At 38.0% G+C, this 18,383-nt stretch overlaps 1 protein-coding gene across 3 annotated transcripts in view; it reads left to right on the top strand.

Annotated features, from left to right (window-relative positions):
* Positions 1 to 405: 405 nt before the first annotated feature.
* The window catches only part of igsf21a (immunoglobin superfamily, member 21a), a 192,983-nt gene continuing 175,005 nt past the window's right edge, over positions 406 to 18,383 (top strand). For all 3 annotated transcript variants that reach the window (XM_063910860.1, XM_063910861.1, XM_063910862.1), the window contains exon 1: positions 406 to 793. In XM_063910860.1, coding sequence (XP_063766930.1) covers positions 655 to 793 — 139 coding nt within the window. In that variant the 5' untranslated portion in view covers positions 406 to 654. The remainder of the gene's footprint in view (positions 794 to 18,383) is intronic.

The raw sequence follows: 18,383 nt of genomic DNA on the forward strand, positions 1-18,383 counted from the left end.
GCACCCTTTTCTTTGCTGAACAGAGTTAACCTCTTCGGTTTACAAAAGGTAACAAAAGCATTCAATATTTTCTAACATTTTATTTAAAAAATTGTGTATTGTCAGTAAACATGGTTTGCATGCTGCTCCATTTATGTATTTGTAATCGTGTGTATAGGCTATATAGTGGGCTACACCGGAGGATAAGGATCTTTAAAACCCTTTTTTTTTACAAGGAATAAAAAAAAACACCAGAAATAAATCGGCTTAATGGACAGAATTAGAGTGGTCTGAATCCAGGGTAGGATTAAGGAAAATTGTGTGAAATAAACGAGCGAGTGATCAGGAATGACTGTGCGTCTGTGTGAAGGGCGGGAGGAGAGAGGGAGAGGAGAGAGAGAGGGAGAGAGAGGTGACTGAGGAACACATTTTCATCCAAACCTCCTTTTTTCCAGAGCCTATCTGCTGTGCGGCTCAGCTTAGCACCCTATTGTTTTTACACTCGGCTTGTTCTATAGTCACAGCCAGTGAGTCATTTAATTTTTTTTTAATCTGATGCTCGATTTCCACGGTTCTGAATGCTGTCTTCATTGTCAACTTCTCCGATTTCTCCACTTAAGACTTGAGCTGCATCATGAATAGTTTTGGAGCACCTTTCAATCGCATACCTCTGGAATGGTGGGGATTACACAGCCGAAACCCGGAGAGCATGTAAACGCAAATGGAGTTTGGGATTTATTGCAAAATAAGGGAAAGATGACCGTCTTCTCGTTGTGCTTGCTCTTGTGCGCGGATCTGCTGGATTTAGCCGTCGGTAAGTGTGACCCTGTCATATCATTTTCACACATGTCAGAACCTCTTGCGCAGATCGGTGCGTGGGGTCTTGCAATAACTGTCACGAGTTAAGAGATTCGTATCAGTGTAATACTAACTGGCCATTGACAGGACAGCCGGATGGAGGCGATCGGTGCCACAATCGCCTCATGCCAACTTTCCCCCTTCGTGCCAACCAAGTCGTGGAGGAGAGAAATCAATGAATAATGGTCGTATTCAGTCCGGGCTGCACAATGCGTGTGTTCAAAGCAAAAATGCAAGAAGAGGTTTAGCAGGAGGCCTGGTTATGTATTAAGTCTTTATTCATCTGCATTGACTATCACGACCAGCATATAGCACCCACTTCTGAGCCCTGCACAACTAAACCACGCCGAAGCGCACCGCTCGGTGTTCATGGTCACCGTCGCGTTTGCACATCGGATAGCGCCTGGGCTCAACAGATATTAAAGTTGTTGCCTTGCAAAACATTAAAGTGCGTCTATTTTGTTAGGGCGAAATCCGGCTTTCAGTGCAGAGTAACGCTCTGTTCCGCACAGCGGTGGCATCCGTGTTTTTCTCTCTCTGTTGACGCGTTTGGACATTAAAGCATGAAAACACCTCATTGATCATTTCTCACGAGAGCGAATTGAGATGTTGAATAAAGTATGTGCATCGTTAGGAATGATTAGTCTTTTACATGATCGTCTTGTGTGGGGATGTGTTACTGCAATTTATAGGAAGCCAGCCTCTATGCTCCAAATGTTTGCAACATGTTCCCCTATGATATAGCTTGTCCTCACATGCAGTCCCTGTGGCATTTTGCAGAGGTACTGTATTCTCATGCTGTCATACATCAAGAGCTTGCATTACAAGACTGCACTGCAAGCAATTTATTCCCTTACAGAGGAATATAGGAAGAGTAGGCTGTGTATAGGCTCCTTTTTTATTCTGCTGGAGTTGGGCTCACTCACCAGTGCACTGGCGTTAACACTGTGGTGTTTGAAGGACTTCAGAGGAGAGTTCACCCCTGGCTACAACATCGGAGCTGCGTGCCTTACAAACTTACCTTTTCACCTCCGCTCATAGCTAGGATTTGGTTGTTTTTAAATGTTTATGACCTTCGTTGACCCATATAGGAAATCATTATTCCAGTTGAGCTTAACACAATGTTATCTGATAAAATATCTCCAGATCTGCCAGCTAAAAACAGGCCTCTATGTAAAGTACTTAGGACATCCTCAATAATGCAATCATGCTCATTTATAAGGTTCATAATAGCTAAGGTAGCTTTGGTTGGATGTTATTACTGTGGAGTGACAGAGATTTTCCATGTAGGCTTTAACATTGAATTCAATGTAAACAAATAGTGAAAGGTGTAATTTAACCGATCAATTGGTTGCAGTTGAGTTGTAGTGACTTTCAGTCAGGTTGTCATTGGTTTTCATTGTCACTACTGTTTATACAAAATGATTCTGTGGATACATTTAAGGATTTTACATTTAAGGGTTTTACCCTTACCTGTGGTATGTTACAGTGGCCGACAGGTGCAAAGCCCAAAACACTTACATTAGAAGAAACGCACTTTTCTTTCAAAAGCATTGCAAATATAAAAAAGCAAATGTACCAAAACAAATTACAAATGAAGAAACATCTTTAAAAACTTGTCAAAATATGTGCAAGTTTTACTAAAAGGGCAGCATAAATGAAACAGTACAAATAGAAAATGCTGCAAAAAACTCAAAACACAATGAAAAAGGGGACACTAAAAGGTTCTTGTTGATGTTTGGGGAATTATAAAGTTGGCCAACCGTCACTGTTTGCGAAGTTAGTCTGTTTCATAATTGTAAGTGTGTCATGGCTTATTTTAACAATGTGATTGCAGGGTTACTGCTTTAAGCTAGCTAGCTAACGTAACTAAGCTAGTCATTTGAAATAAACTGACAAAACACACCTTTGCGCCTGTCAGCCACCGTAGTATTCTATACATTAACTGTTCTGTGGACATTGCTTTTGATTCATACCAGTATGGTATTTCTGACTGTGTGTTTGTGTCTTATAACAAGATCAAGGTCTCTGTATTTCAATGTGTGTGCCATTGTCATTGTTTCCCCAAAGAGAGTGCCTGCAGTGGTCAGTGATTCAAATCTCATCGTATCTTAAGTGTCATGCAAGTAGAGGGTTCCCGACTGTTACTTTCATGTTGGCAAAGTATTTTAAGACAGGATGCTTACAGTATCTCATTTTAGAATTAACCTCTTTTATCCTCTTGGTTAACTCAAAGCGCCATGCAACGCCACTGCCTGCCAGATGTGTTCTTCCTTTAGAAATTTGGGCACAGCTCACACCCAGCCGTGCCCACAAGCAAGCCTCAGCTATTGGAATATAGAAGTTCAGGATTCATATTTGGCTGTGAAGCATGTCACAGAGTTACTTTTTCAAGAGCAGGTTACATATTCGCTGGTTGGAGTTATATTTGTACATAATGTATTCATGCAGATTTATAGTGGAGTGTAGCCTTTCCCAAGAGATGCAATCCATAGGAAAAACAAAATAAAATATTTAGTATATTTTACATAAATATGTTAGTGTTCTGCATGACAACAATGTGTGGTAAGGAGTCGTTCCTGTATCTTCCCTAAAGCGTCAACACATTTGTCTGCTCATATGCACAACATAGCTGTGTCTCCAGCCTATAGTGCACCTGTTACATCTAATTGACTTTTGCAACATCAGTGCAGACACACCATTATGAGGATTGATCTAGCCACAGTGCTTACTCTGCAGGTCAAACATGCACATATAAATCCAATCCAATCCAAATGAGTTGAATTGGATCCTGCATTGACAAGGATCACTTTGGAGAAGAATGTAAATGCCGAAGACTCGGCATAAAAAAAACCATTCCTTTTGGCTAAAGACTTTGTTCAACATTTTTGGGATATGCGCTCATTCTTTTTAAAACTTTTTTTCTGTGGGAGGGTAATAAGCTAATGGATTGCTCTTTCCTATCTTCTTCCAGCAGAAATTTAGCTTAGCTTAGCCAAAAGAGTGAAAGCAGTGGGACAGTTAGCCTGGCTACATTTGAAGGGGACAAAAAACATCCATAATGGCGTGTGAAGCTTTAATAGCTCTAATTTTAGAGTACTGTTTAAGTACATTTGTCAACAGTTTACACCAGGAAAGCATCCACTAGGTCAAAAGTACCATAAATGATATGGTCACATGATAATTCACGTAAAAAAAAGTTCCTACAGTGGTTCAACTGAAGTGACAATTACATTGACCTAATGGTATTACCACATAAACATAACAGAATGAGTTTACAGCAAACAATATAACAACTAGAGGCCTATAAGTACAGTATATTTGTAAAAAAGGTGATGTCACCATTAAACATTTCAACTTTTAAACATAGGATTGATGATGGTGATTGATGCATTGATACAAAATCGTAACGAGGAATTAGCGAGTCATATGATGAATTCAACACCACCATTTAGCACGAGCTAGCTGTAAAGCTAATTTACACTGTGCTCCAACTTCATAAACACTAACTAATTACTATTGCTACTCTGAGATCACTTGCTGCTATTCAAGAGATGCTTTATAGTTTACTGTTAAGTTTTGATTTATGACTGCTTGTTGGGGAGAAATTAATATCCCCAACACCCTAGCATTTAATTGGGGTGAAACTGGGTTGGTCTTCTGGGTTTTATTTGGAAGAGATGGGCTGCTGTTCTCTGCAGTCTCATTTGTGTTTTTAGTTGGATTTGAGGGGTGCATGTTTAAAGTGTTGTGTAGGGTGGCTTAATGGATTTTTTTTTGTCTTTACAGACCTTATCTCCACACCCACAAGTAAATACATCCTTTCTTATTAGTTTGCTTAGGGTTGTATTAATGTCTGCATTATAATGCTGTTTATGGACGAACATACTTGCTTCACAGGGCTTCTTTAAGAGAGTAAGAAATACAGATAAGAGTGTGCACAGTTGAATTGAAATGATATAAATGTGTATCTTTTTGATGCTTTTTTCTCCGACAAGAGCCGTTGGCCTGGTGGAAATTTCTACTCATTTTCATCCTCTGGCCTAGACCATTTTCTCAGATCAGTTTTTACCTAATGGAAATCAAACTATCTAATGCTGAATCTGATTTCCCTTTTTAGAACAATCTCTGGATGAAGTGTCTTGCACAGTAATACCAGACATGTCCTTCTGCATAATTCCTACTGAGGATAATGCTTTTCTTGAAAGCCTCCTGAATAACTAAATCTCTGCTTGTTTACTCTCACAGCAAGTGACAATTTGCTGTCCCCTGCAATCAAGTGTGCACCTACCCTCTGATGCTCATATTCATATATCTTGTTCTATTTTTTTTCATTTTCACTAGGTGTAGTCCTTGCATATCCTAGGTGTAATATAAATATACAGCGGAAACGGCTTTAAGTTTGGATTTGAACAGCTGCATGTAAGTTCAAAGAGCAATGCAGTACAAGTACAAGGCGCTCTGATTTTATGTATGTCAGGAAAAGGGACAGGCAAGCTCTTGTGATTTGATACCAGTAGAATCTGGTAGGAATATTGCGGGGATAAGGAGCAACATAATCTACGATCCTGGACTCATGTTCACTGTGTCAAAGGTCAAAGGGATACTGAGCATTATAGAAAACTGACTTAAAGAGATACGGTTGTTTGAGTTATTGCTGTTTAAATTAAGAAACAAGTCAATGAAAGCATTAAAATGACATTAGCGCTACAGGTGGTAGGTGTACATTAATAGAGTGACGATCAACTAAAAATGACTTGACACTGTGGCCTTTATGTTTGAATCTTTTATAGGTTAAAAACAGTGTGTGTTCATTCAGCATGAGCTCATTTTAAACCCTTCTGTTTGACTGCTGGTACAAAGCATCTATATAAATATCTTGCCTTGTGACACAGTGCTGTTGCTCGGTGTGTAGAAGGTGAATCACTGCAGTTTTTGCGGATGTAACAGGCACTCTAGCTCTGTTTGCGTTGATGGTTTCGAGTGCGGTGTGACTGTGCGCACCGACCAATGGTTTTGATTCAGAGGAAGTGAGAAGAGTTGAAAAATGGGTTGTGGTTATGCCACTATCTAACAATCACAAGGCTTTGCATGAGCACTGCAGCTTTGAGCAGTTATATAAAATGATTATACTCAGATTAGAAGCAGTCTGCATTGTTTTGCTCATCTATTCTTTTTATAAATAAATGTTCTTCTTACAGTACCAACTTACAGTATGTGCTATTACTGGCAGGATTTTACAATCAATGCAACTGCTTGATTTAAAAAATCATTGATTTATTGCATTTTCTAGACAAATAAACACATACTATTGAAAAACTGCATAACCTAATATCTTTCTATTGTACCCAGCTACTAAATAGAATTTTTCAAAACTCTCTATGCTATCTAGTATATTTTTAACTCTTATGCGACAGTGACATTTTAAATGAATATGGTGTTTGGAATTTGTGCAGCATTATGACATTGGTTGTTTTCAGTTGGCACCATTAAATCTGTGTGTTATATAGGCTTTGGAGCATGTAAATGGTCTGCAAAGGTTAAAATCACAAAGTTCCCTCCAGAGGGGGTTTTTCTCACCCCTGTTTACTTCCCTAAAATTGTGGCATCACTTTGTAACAATCAACCTATATTGGCTAGCGTTCCTACATTTTTGACACACCTCTAAGTCTTTGACCAACTACAATAGAGCCGAACAGCTATCAAATCAGAGCAAATCAAGTGCTCTTTAAACATTTAAGCATGAAACACGTCACACTAGAGACCCACAAAACAAATATAAACTTGAGCATAATATATCCTCTTTAAAGAGTGTAGCTTACAAGGACCCATTAACATGCAACACAACATGTAATTGTTTTGAATCTCTGGTTGACCTCTCAGCCTATTTTAGATTACTTTGACCAAAATAAGGTAATCAATCTTTTTTTTTTTTAAAAGCCTGGGACGTTCTCCATACAGCTGTCACTGTAGATACCATGTGGGTGACTGCCAATTGTCTCCTTCAGTGATCACCTTCAATTAAAATATAATTTCTGTTATATCACCTTTTAGTCTGGATCTTTTATAACTTGAAATCCCATTTAATGTGATGAAAGAGGCAAATCAAACATTGAAACAGGTTGATGACCCAGAAATGCAGTCTTTTGTTGAGGGGTTTCAGGTGGCTTTGCTCAATAGACCACTGTGCTAAGAATGAAAAAAAGCTGAAAAAATCTAAGTGAACTCAAAAGGTCTTTGTGGTGAGATGCAGTCCTTGTGTGAGGTCAGTGAATATTGGTATAAGTATATTGTCTACATTTAGAGAAGAACAGCTCTACTGTAGCTGCTTGTATCTGCCCTATTATGCTTTCTAGGGGTTTCCCTTTCCTGTAGGTTGTATAGGTTTTAGTGTGTGTAAATGGTCGTAAAGTGAAGTACCCTCTGGAGTTTCTATCCATTTCTATTCTATCTAGTAGTTGAACATACTATATTGTCACTAAATATTTTTATTTGGTAAGGAAGTTCACCGACATCCCAAAAGAAAAAATGTTGAATTACATTTTATATTTTGCCCCAAAAGTTAAAGGCCTTCCACAGTATGATTTAAGCATCACATTGTTTCGGGATATCCATATAACATTTTTAAATTCTTGCAGCGCCACAAACTAAGTTCTGCAGATATTTCAAATAGTTAGGTAATCCTTTAACTTTGCTTTAAACCTTTGAGAGAATCACAGTGTGCTATTTCTCAGAGAGACTGAATGAAAGTGTTATGCTATTATTCAACCATACTCGCAACCTCATTCTGCAAATTTTCCCAGGGTTGAAACTGTTTTTACACCTCTCAGCCATGCATGCATTTTGCCTTTTCACATTGAGGTGCGTGTGTTGTTGAAAGAAATTCTGGCTTTTAGCCTCTTCAAAGGCATTCATTCCAAACGCGTGACACCCTGAAATGTCTGAGACAGTGATAAGCCACATGTGAGAGAATAACACATTCTCAGCATTAGCATACATGCCAACTATCTGCTTTTCAGGTAAATGTGCGAAACCAAATCATCTCTTTGACATTTTGGATGAGGTTTAGTGTGACTCTTTCAGTGAACTGGTTATTTGAAAACCCTTAACATGATTTATTAATGCATGGTTTCTTCAGCCATGGGGTTTGCATCCAAGATGACTTGTTGCCTGGTAGCCTCGGGGCCCAAAGGGTCGACCACAGGGCATACATCTTCAACAGTGCAAATAATGCAACATAATCTGTAACCATCATGACAAATCTGTCTCCCCCAGCTGCCATCACAACAGCCTTTTGCATGGAGAGGCTGAAAATAAAAGTTATTTCCTCCTCCGATATGGCTGAGATGCTTTCTCCAGCAGTGATGCTCCAAATGATCAAATGATAAAGCCTGTGATTAGTAAAGACAACTAAATGCTTGGAGCAAAGAAGTTCAAACAGCGCAGTAACTTCCCTTTCTCCCCCTGAAGTCCCTCATACGCAGATGAAGGCTGGTTTGCTGATGTCTTTAGCTTGCGTAGGAGTTTGAAGCTCTGATTCCCTCAGCAGCTGGTGGTTTGCAGAGATAGGAGATAGGAAAAAAAATAGACACTTGGCAAGTTACATAAAGAAAGCATAACATCCCGGTTTGAGATGTACAGTACAGAAACCATACATTGCTTTTACAGTGTCATATGTTTCCTACTAGAAATAGTATCTGTAACATTTTTTTTGGATGTATCACTTTTGAAATTAGCATCCTGAATAAGTAGGGATTTTCTTGACAAGCTTTATCAGCAGCTTTGCTGTATCCTCCCCTCACTGTTTCCTACATGCTAATGTGGATTATGCGATTTCTCTTATCATGTTCAAACATGGCTGCTGAGTAATAACAATTGCTCTGCCACTGTGTCCCAACATTAGCCTCCTTATTAGAGACTTTGAGAAGTGCCTTGTATACTATACATGACACTTATCTCTGCATTCAGGGATCATCACAGGGGGCTTAAGCTTCAAGGAGTAACACTGCTGTGCATAGACATTTTATATACACACATTCTGATTTTTTTGTTGCAGTTTCTTGCAAGCAATCAGTTTTTTTGTTTTTCTTAGCTATGATTCAGTTTGTAAAGATACAACACCAGTTGGCCTTGTGTTAGCATACAGTGTGTACAGTGTATTATGTTATCAAATAAAAAGGAGGGTCAGCATAACCTGCATTAGCAGTTAAATACACCAAATATAATACAACTAGATTGTAAAACTGCATTGTAAATTCAAGGCTAAATATGGATATAACACAGAATGAAAATAACTGTTATACTATAATAAAAGTCTACAAGCAGTATTACATTGTGCAGTACCTCCTCATTTGTGTAGAATTATATGGAGAGTTTATTACGGCCTGAGCACTGGCAGAGTCGGAGCACCTTTTTCTGATTTTCTAATATTATCAATATTATTTTTAACTGAGAATAATTGCAATTGTGTAGGTCCTAACGTGTTCTGAGATTGGATTTTGAGTTTTTGGCAGGTTAATCAGGACTAGTAAAAATGTGACATTTCGGGCGTCACATTCTTGGGTTGTCGGCTAAAAGCTCTATAACGCCCTCTACAAAGTTGCCAAAAGGCAGTCCCTTGTTGGGCTTTCGCCTACAGGCTATGATAACAGGAAAGCTAACAGGAAGTTGGCCATTTTAAATTGTATGAACCATTTTTTGCACTTTTCACTTGCCATATTTGAACAAACTCCGACAGTTTTCATCCAATCAACTTCAAATTCAGTCAGTCATTTTCATAATTGACTAATCGTCATAGTTTCATATGAAATAAATTCTATAACCCATACATAGATGACTTTATTCTTACATTTAAACAATAATACTTTAACAAGCAGTGACTTCCCTTTCTAATGCGAAAGTCACTGTAAATGCTCCAAAAGCTCTGTTTCCCTTTTTGGTTTTAAATCTTCCGTTTCTCTTTTCTATAGCTATTCAAAGCCTTCTCCTAGACAGCGAATGCAGCTACGCTGAGGTTTCATAAAGAATCCAGATTAGGTGTGAAAAAAGGGAAGAGATGTAGGGGGGGGGGGGGGGGGGCTCTAATCTGCACATTGACGTCACTCTTTATGGTCTGAAGCTGTGCAGGTGGGAGTAAAGGAGGATTGTGTGGGCTATGCATTTTATGACAACAGATTATTTCCTTTTATGCACAATGACTTCCTCCATATGAGCCACATTTCTTCCCCTTGGGTCAGCATCCCCACATGTTCTATTAAAAAAAATCACGAAGACATCAATCTCCAGTCGCAGGAGCAGGTCTTGGTGAAGTTCCACGGATAGAGTATGTCTGTGATAGGACAAGTCTCTGTTCAACCTGCAACATCTGTCATTTGTGATAACATTTATCAGCAAACCTTTGATCCACTGCAGAACTTGTCTTGCAAGTTCAGAGAAGTAATCTCCTGAGCATGTGACATGAATTATACAATAATAGAAACTGCTGTTGCATACAGATCATAGCCTGTATTAGAGATTATTGTGTTACTAAGTGATGGGCTTAGTATTGCGAGGGTGTTTCATCTTTCGAGGTGATCGCACTTAACTTTTTCCACTTGCTCTTCCATTCTGAAATGTATATAAAGTATACATGATTTCATTTATTCTTGCCCAATAAAACTGTCAGCGGTAATTTAACACTGCGGTGAGTGTGGCTAACCCTTCTACCTTGTGAAGGTACAACTACAATGATCTCAGGAAGGCAAAATAAAATATTGTCAGGAAGCAACTGCGATGACTCCTCGCTGTTGTTTGCTGTGTTGCTGTGTGTGCCTGAAGGAATTAACCTTTGTATGAAAGTATATCATGTGGGTGTGATTCTGTCGTCTTCTGATTGCAATCTCTTGAGGCATGCAAGCATACAGTTCCAATCTGTTTACACTTACAAGTGCTGGTGCTTAACCCAAACACAGTTATCTTTGGAGAGCACAGCGCTCATTTCACGAGGTTATCTGCTCTTCCTTTCTTTTCTTTAGACTTTTGGCCATAATCTTAAACTTTGTTGAAGGACTAACTCTCTATCATATTTTTGTTAAAGATTATTTTTAAGCTTGGGTATGTTTGGAGTTTCAATATGGAGCAACTGTTAGCATAACCATCACCTAGTACAAGGCTCACAATGTGATGCGTCTTCAAATAATGTGCATCAAATGTTACTGTCCATTTACCATTAGAGGGTGTAGATATAGAGACCATCTGCTATATCACTTTAACTTTGTACCAAATTGAGACTTCTTGAACACACCATTATGAGCAAATTTATTCTGACTGGTGTTTTGGTGAAATATCCGTTTAGATGTCTTGTGTGCCATGCTGCTAAGAGGCATTTGCTCAGAACCTCAGAGCAAGTGCCTCTTCAGAGGGTAGATTTAGCATCTCCATTATTTTGTCATGGAATACGTTTTATTTTTAAATTCTTAGATAACATTTATCTGACAGATGTGTGATTTGCTGTTAAATGGTCGAGCAGACAAATACTTTGCTATCTACTGTTTTGTAATAATTAGAAAAATAAGATTTTTTATTCTATTCTTGATCTTTATTTAACCCTTACAGGGACATTTCTTTCCCCACTCTGTTGTGTTTTACACACACATTACACACACAGGGAGGATATATATACATGCACAAGCACAGATGATATACAAAATACATACATAATTCATTGGACATATTATGGGTAATTTAAGACATGCTATCCTGCCGAAACGTTTTCTCTTTACCATAATAACAATTGTTACACTGTAAACTTGCATTTTTAATTAAGATATTTCTAAATAATATTTTTGATGGACTAATCAGTCCCTTGCGCAAAACTGCATGCTAAACTGGTAGCATAACTTGCTATTACCTGCTGCTGTTGACACCATTCCGTTTACAATCATTTAAGGTAATCTTCAACCAATGGGACTGCTGAATTCTCATCAAATATTTTGACCATCTGGTCAATTCCAAAATATGTGATTCTCAAATATGGTAGCGTTTTACTATCTTTAATATTTGAACTTTATTTTCACTATAACATGCTCAGATATGTATTTACCTTAATATTTATAAAGTTTACTTCTTATAGTCTTGAATGTTGTACATACTGTACCTTTAAGGAAAATGTGTGGAACAATGCATGTTGTCCAAAAAAACCAACATATTTTGAGATTACAGTTTGAAGCTGATCAATCCCAGTGTTTTTCTTATGAGGATAACAGTGTTGTGAATCATGTAATCTCGTATCCCTCTTGCCGATTGTCCTTCAGAGGGTGGTAATGCCCAACAGGCTCCCCTGTGTTATTGGACCTCTCACTAGGTTGAGATTCTATCCAGACTGTAATGAAAGTGATGAATATGAGCTGGGAATAGGGGAAAGGAATTTTGGCTCTGACGCAGCAGAGCAAAGTCAGCCCTCGGCCATGGATCAAGTTTGTGCTGAAACACCCCCACTGGATTGTACTTAATCAAACTTGGAAGCAGCGTTGGGAAGCGATGGTAACGGAGAAAGGGAGTAGGCAGAAAAAGGCCTGGAGAGCTGTGCTTTTTTAAAGGTGTAATAAGTAGATCAGCAGACAGGGAAGCTCTCTTTCAGAGCTTTCGTCATGAACTAAAAACTCACTCTTGATTAATTAACAAAACAACTGTTACAAACTGACCCACAGGCACCTGATTAAGCCTATTTTAAAGATGCTTGTTGGCGCTATTAAGGGCAAATGTGTGGTATTTTGGGAGACCTAATAGTAGAGAGGGAATAATGATGACCGTTTTCAGTAGTGTATACTGCCGTTAAATGCAATGTGAACACAGTCCTATTGGGTTAACAATAAATGGATTTCATCACATTCTGAGATATTTTGCTGTTACAAAGTGCTGCCAAGGATTATTTATGAACATCAGTAGTGAACAGTTTCTTCATGTTGGGAAAGAAAAGGACTCTTCTGTTTCCATAAATATTACACAAAACACCATATGGAACTCTAGGATGTAGGTCTACTTCAGCTGGCAGCTGTTTTATATAGGGAAAACACATTTACATAATGGATTCAACTTTGACAGATCTTCAATATTAAATCATCTGGATTTGAATCTTACATATTCTTTGGGCATTTCTAATGGATGGTTTTGGCACTTAAAATGAACAAGCACTTGAGCAATGCTGATGTTTATTTATCTCTTGCCCTTAAGGCCTTGCCTCGACATTGTTTCACTTTGTAGTTATCTTGTCAAGCCTTCAAAACATTTTTACCTTGCCTATTAAATATTGGTTCTGCACCTGTTGGGCACAAGCAACTGCAAAGTTGAATTGAATTGCTTTCCTGTCATTTCAGCAGTTTGATTTACGCACCCACTCAGCTGCTCGGTTTCCTCATGTGGCTGCCTCTTCCAGGGGGAGTTAAATCTAAGAGAAAGCTCAAATTAGTCCCCGTCACAGCTGACTGAACATTGGGCTACATTCTGTGGGATAGTGAGGCCTCCATCATGTCATAGTAACACTCCGGGATAGAAGATGCCAGGATGCAGTCAGATTGTACATTCATTGGAGTGTACTATCATTTTTTTTTGCCATTTTCATCTAATCCCCCTTTTCCTTGCAAACCCAATGAATATGTATGCCACGCCTTGATTTTGCACAAGGAGAAACATTCGATGCACATTGACTTCATTCAAATTCAGTGCATCTCTTTGATATCAGTTGTTGGACATCTGATGCCACGACAACAAAACAGATGTCATGTAATTAAAAGTAACCCTGTGATATATTTGTATCTCTTTATTTAGAAACATAGAAACATAGAGGGCACTGCTGTATGGGGACAGCTGGGCATGACTTACTGGCAGATTATTGTGCAACACACTCCGTCATTTGGTTAAAGGGAACGGACAAAGGTCTTTGCTTCATATTCCTACGATAAAATGATCATTTTAGTGATGGAAATGTAAAAATAAGTGCCATTAGCAGTTGTATAATATGTAAATGATCTCCTTCCGGCATGATGGATTCATTGAGATTAGGAGATGACTTTTCTTTGGAGAATTTAAGTGCAATCTGAATTAGACATCTGTCACGATGTATATGTGTGATCTATTCCTCCCTCCTTCCCATCCCATCACTCTTGACCGGACACACACACTGGCCTGGCTGCTATCCGTGTTTAGAGAAATAATCTCAGCATAAAGAGTAAAAAGGAGCGTGTCAGTTGTCGGGCTTGAGTATCCATAATTCCTCATCTTTAACCATCCCATCTGCGGCAACACAGTAGTTAATATTAATTCCATTGTTTAAGCTCCACCCATGAGGAAAGACAGCTGACGAAAGGATTATGCCGAAAAAAGATCAGGCTGAAACAACACATTTTTTCCTTTGTTTGTGGTCATGCGCTTGCGGGAAGGTTTGTTAAAATAACTCTGGATAATGATACGCCCACTGGAGATTAAAACAGCACCTGCTAAGGTTACATGCATATTCAAGCACTTTTCAAAATTTAAAAACAAGCTAAAGCTTTATATGACAAAATCCTTTCAAGATCACACACAACCACTGTTCAGGCAAATCTCACTCTATCATGCACACTTAAAGGTTCTAAAGGAAGAATAGAGGCAACTTGCTGTTTTACAGTACATGTCATTTACATCAGAACACATGCTGTTAAAATATGACTTAAAGTAAAATATCAATACATCCTAACATACACAAAAGCTGCATACTTATAATTTAAGGTATAGTTGACTTTATCAACTTGCACATACAGAAACAGAAACCATTTAAGGGTTGATTCTGGAAGCAAAGTACATTTTATTGACCTAAAATACTAATGATTATAAGCACTATAACATGTAACATATTACACGTTCCTAGCAATTTAAATCCATTCAGAAGTATGAGACGCAAACATAAAGCACCATGCGTTCTCTCATGTCCAGTAATGTTAACTATTAACTATTAAGAAGTTCAACAAAATTGCAATGAATACACAATATGTCAAATGGACAGAGGCTAATGTGCCCCTTCTTTACTGAAAGGGTCAATATTCTCTTCTATCCTGTCTCTCAGTGTTTCATTGATGATGCTAAACAGAATGCAGGATTTCTCTTATGACTAGGACGTACCCGGTGGCCGACAAGAAAAAAAGTTTCAGAAAGAATAGCTCAAGTAGTACCTGTCACACCCATTTGTCATGATGTAATTGGTATAGTTCCACAGATGCACTTCCTGGAATGAAGAATGGTGGCTATAAATTCTTTCTACTTTTCCAGTTCTTCAGTCTGAGATAATAGTGGAACAGTTGGTCAATAATACTCTCAAAGACATTCTCCTAATGAGGCTTCATGCATGAGTGATTGGAATTGGCATTGTCCGTACTGCAATTAGTAGTTTCTGTAGCAAAGCAGAAATCAAGTATATTATTTGACAGAAGTTAAGAAATGTTTCCCATGTAAGCTCAATATCAAGCAATTCCATTATTTAAATATGAAATTGTTATTATAATACACTGAAATCCTGTAAAAGTTACCAGAACTAATAGAAAAACAAGGCAAAAACTAATAAATATCACAGGAACTCCAAATATTGATGTTAGTATAACTTATTTTAATTAAAGTTTGCACAACTAAATATTTTTATTTATTATCAACATTTGGGTTTACAGTGTGAACACTATACTGTAAACACTGGTAAATATATTTAAAGTTGATTCCAGCACAGATTTAACTGCACATTCCCTGAAGGTTCTGATGGTAAGGCTATTAAAGGTGAAACAATTTATTATTTGTTTTGTTATTACATTTAAGGTGACATTTTCATTTCAGACAAGACTCATTTCTCCCTTGCTCTTTTCACTGCTGATGTCTTTATCTTGTGCAATATAGATGTTTCTAACAAGATCTTTGGTCACAGCGGAGGGTATTGCAGTGTAAGTATGGAGTATGAAAGGCATGGTAAGTGGTGGACAGGGATTACAACATGTGACACATTTATAGCTCAGAAAAGAAGGTTAAATCCTAGCAGATTAGAAACTGAAAGGATGTGAAGGACAAAATACAGAGAAGAAGAGTAGGTGTAATTATGAAGAGTAGCGACGGCTCTGACTTCATCCCAATTGCCACTTTTGAAAAAAAGCAAGGTGATTTTGCGCCAAGGTTAATAAGTGGAATTGTCCATGGAACCCACTGCCAAAAGTAAGTCTATAAAACAGCATACAAAAGGGAAGATGAAATATAACGAGTCTTTTTAATCATTTTGAAAATCAAATATTTTGAAATTGTTTAAATGTGAATAATAATAACCTCCACTGCTTGTACATGTCGGCAATGGCACATTTACCATTGTCTGCACGTTTGCTTTTTTTGAATTAACATTTTCATTCATTTATTCATCATATGGAAATAGTTAAAGCAAATAGCTGGGGAGCTAATCAAATGTAGATTCAACAAATGAAGCATAGACAATTTCTCTGAGAGAATGGATGTATTGTAAGTGTTTTGCAGAATGTTCTAATAGCAAATCTTTTAAATGTTAAGGGATTTACTGATATGAAAGATGGGTGCATCATTAATGGTCCGAAATCATTAGGATCTCTAGACGCAATTTGTCAACAAAAATCTGTTCTGGAATTCTCTTTTGACTTTGCCCAAGCAGCCATTGCACATTTATTACATATGAACAACACAATAATAATCACAGCAATTACCACAAATGTTGGGGCTGGATTCATTATGGAGAAGAAGCTTAAGCATCATTTTTTTTTCACGTTATTGTGGGCTTCTTAACAAAGGGTTTGGGTAATGCGATGGCTCATTCATAGAGGAATAGAAATTAATGGACACACATCAGGCGGACTACACTCACATGCACAATGTTGCATCCTAAAAAAACCTTAATTTACATAGTTTTTGTGGCAAACACTATAGGTTTTGAAGTTGAGCATATAGTGCATCATTATACATCATTCAACATGCAGTGCAGTTATTTTTGATTGATATATAGTAGATACCATTTTATTATAATCCCAAGGAAAACATCAGTTGTTTGGGAAAATGCCTACTTAAATATGTCTACATTGAAGTAACCTCTAGCAGCTATGTAAACTATTACCCCTGTCCAAAGGGTAGAAAGGTTGAAATCAGTGTGACATTTTTATGGAGTCTCAAAGTCCATACAAGTAGGAGGTCTCGTGTGGAGGATTTGATCAACAAACCATTTGTTTCTTTTTAAATATTTTTGTTTTGGGCCAGAGTGCCTTTAACTGAGAGATACAGCGCTGAAAGAGGGGGACAGAGAAAAGTATCAGACTCAAACTCAAATTGGGCAGCAGATTCTGCATAAGGGCCCTAACTTCAAACCACCGGCGGCCCAAAAGCATTTGTTTCTTTGTAGTAAAATGAACGGTTTCCTCTAAAAATAACAATTATAACTTCATCACGCTGTTTTTTATTTTTTAAATACTAGACAAAGGCACATCTTTGTTTGATTGTTGATTTAACACCCAGTTTTTCACCTATGAAAACCAATGGAGGAAAAATAATTGTGCTTTTAGTGAGAAGTTCAAATCGGGTCTCTCATCTTCTCACCACCACAAATATGGCTGAGTTATGGTTGAGGTATGTGTGAAAATCACCTCATCAATTTTGGAAAACAACTTTTAAACAGTCCCCCCTCAATTTCACTTAGGGGAGCGGAGGGTTTAGTAGGTAGTCCCAAAACTATTTGACAATGAGACAAGCCCTTACCTAACCTTAACCTTATCTGTGTCATATGAGAAAACTATCATATGAATCGTTTTTACAACGGTGATTTGTAACTCTTTTGGCAGGCATAGAATGATGTTTTCCCGCTGATGAGGGCACCAGATTAGAACATACGGGTCATCAAGCAATGACGAACAACATATTTTGTTGTTAAGTCGGAGGACTTGAAAGGAGAAAGTGGGATGTGTTATCCTTACTGAAGAGAGGACCTCTCTAGGCCAAATTCAAGTAATTTATCAAACAGCAGTAGAAACGGTGCTCTTTAGTTAAATTTTGTTTTTATACTGTTCATTACAGGTGGGGTTGCTGAAATATCAAGTTTGAATAGATGTGGTTGCATTTGTTGGATTTACAAACACTAAACATTTGAACAGGGTCAGTTTTCTCTGTGAATTTCTCATGGTCTCAGAAAAAGAAGACATTTCCTTATGAATCCGGGGCCTCGGCATGGGGAACAAGCCCTACTACATTGGCAGCCAGCTCTACCAATTGAGCAATACAGCAACCCTAACGCAACACTTTTAAGAAGCCGTAACAATGAATACAATATCTACACATTTTTTACTGCCAAAAAGGCTAGGATGCTTCCACTTTAAGAAAAGACTCCCATACAATCAAACTGTATTATTACCTGGGGATTGTTGAGTGATACCAGCTGTTTAAGTTAGGTCTGTTTCCTCCTAACACTGTTGAGTGACTGTCTAAAGAACAAGCTGAGCAATTGATTATTTGCCCCCTAAGCAAGCATTTCCCTTTGTGTGTTTATGTCATTCCAT

Source organism: Eleginops maclovinus, chromosome 20 (genome assembly GCF_036324505.1).
Source record: "Eleginops maclovinus isolate JMC-PN-2008 ecotype Puerto Natales chromosome 20, JC_Emac_rtc_rv5, whole genome shotgun sequence".
Taxonomy (NCBI): Eukaryota; Metazoa; Chordata; class Actinopteri; order Perciformes; family Eleginopidae; genus Eleginops; species Eleginops maclovinus.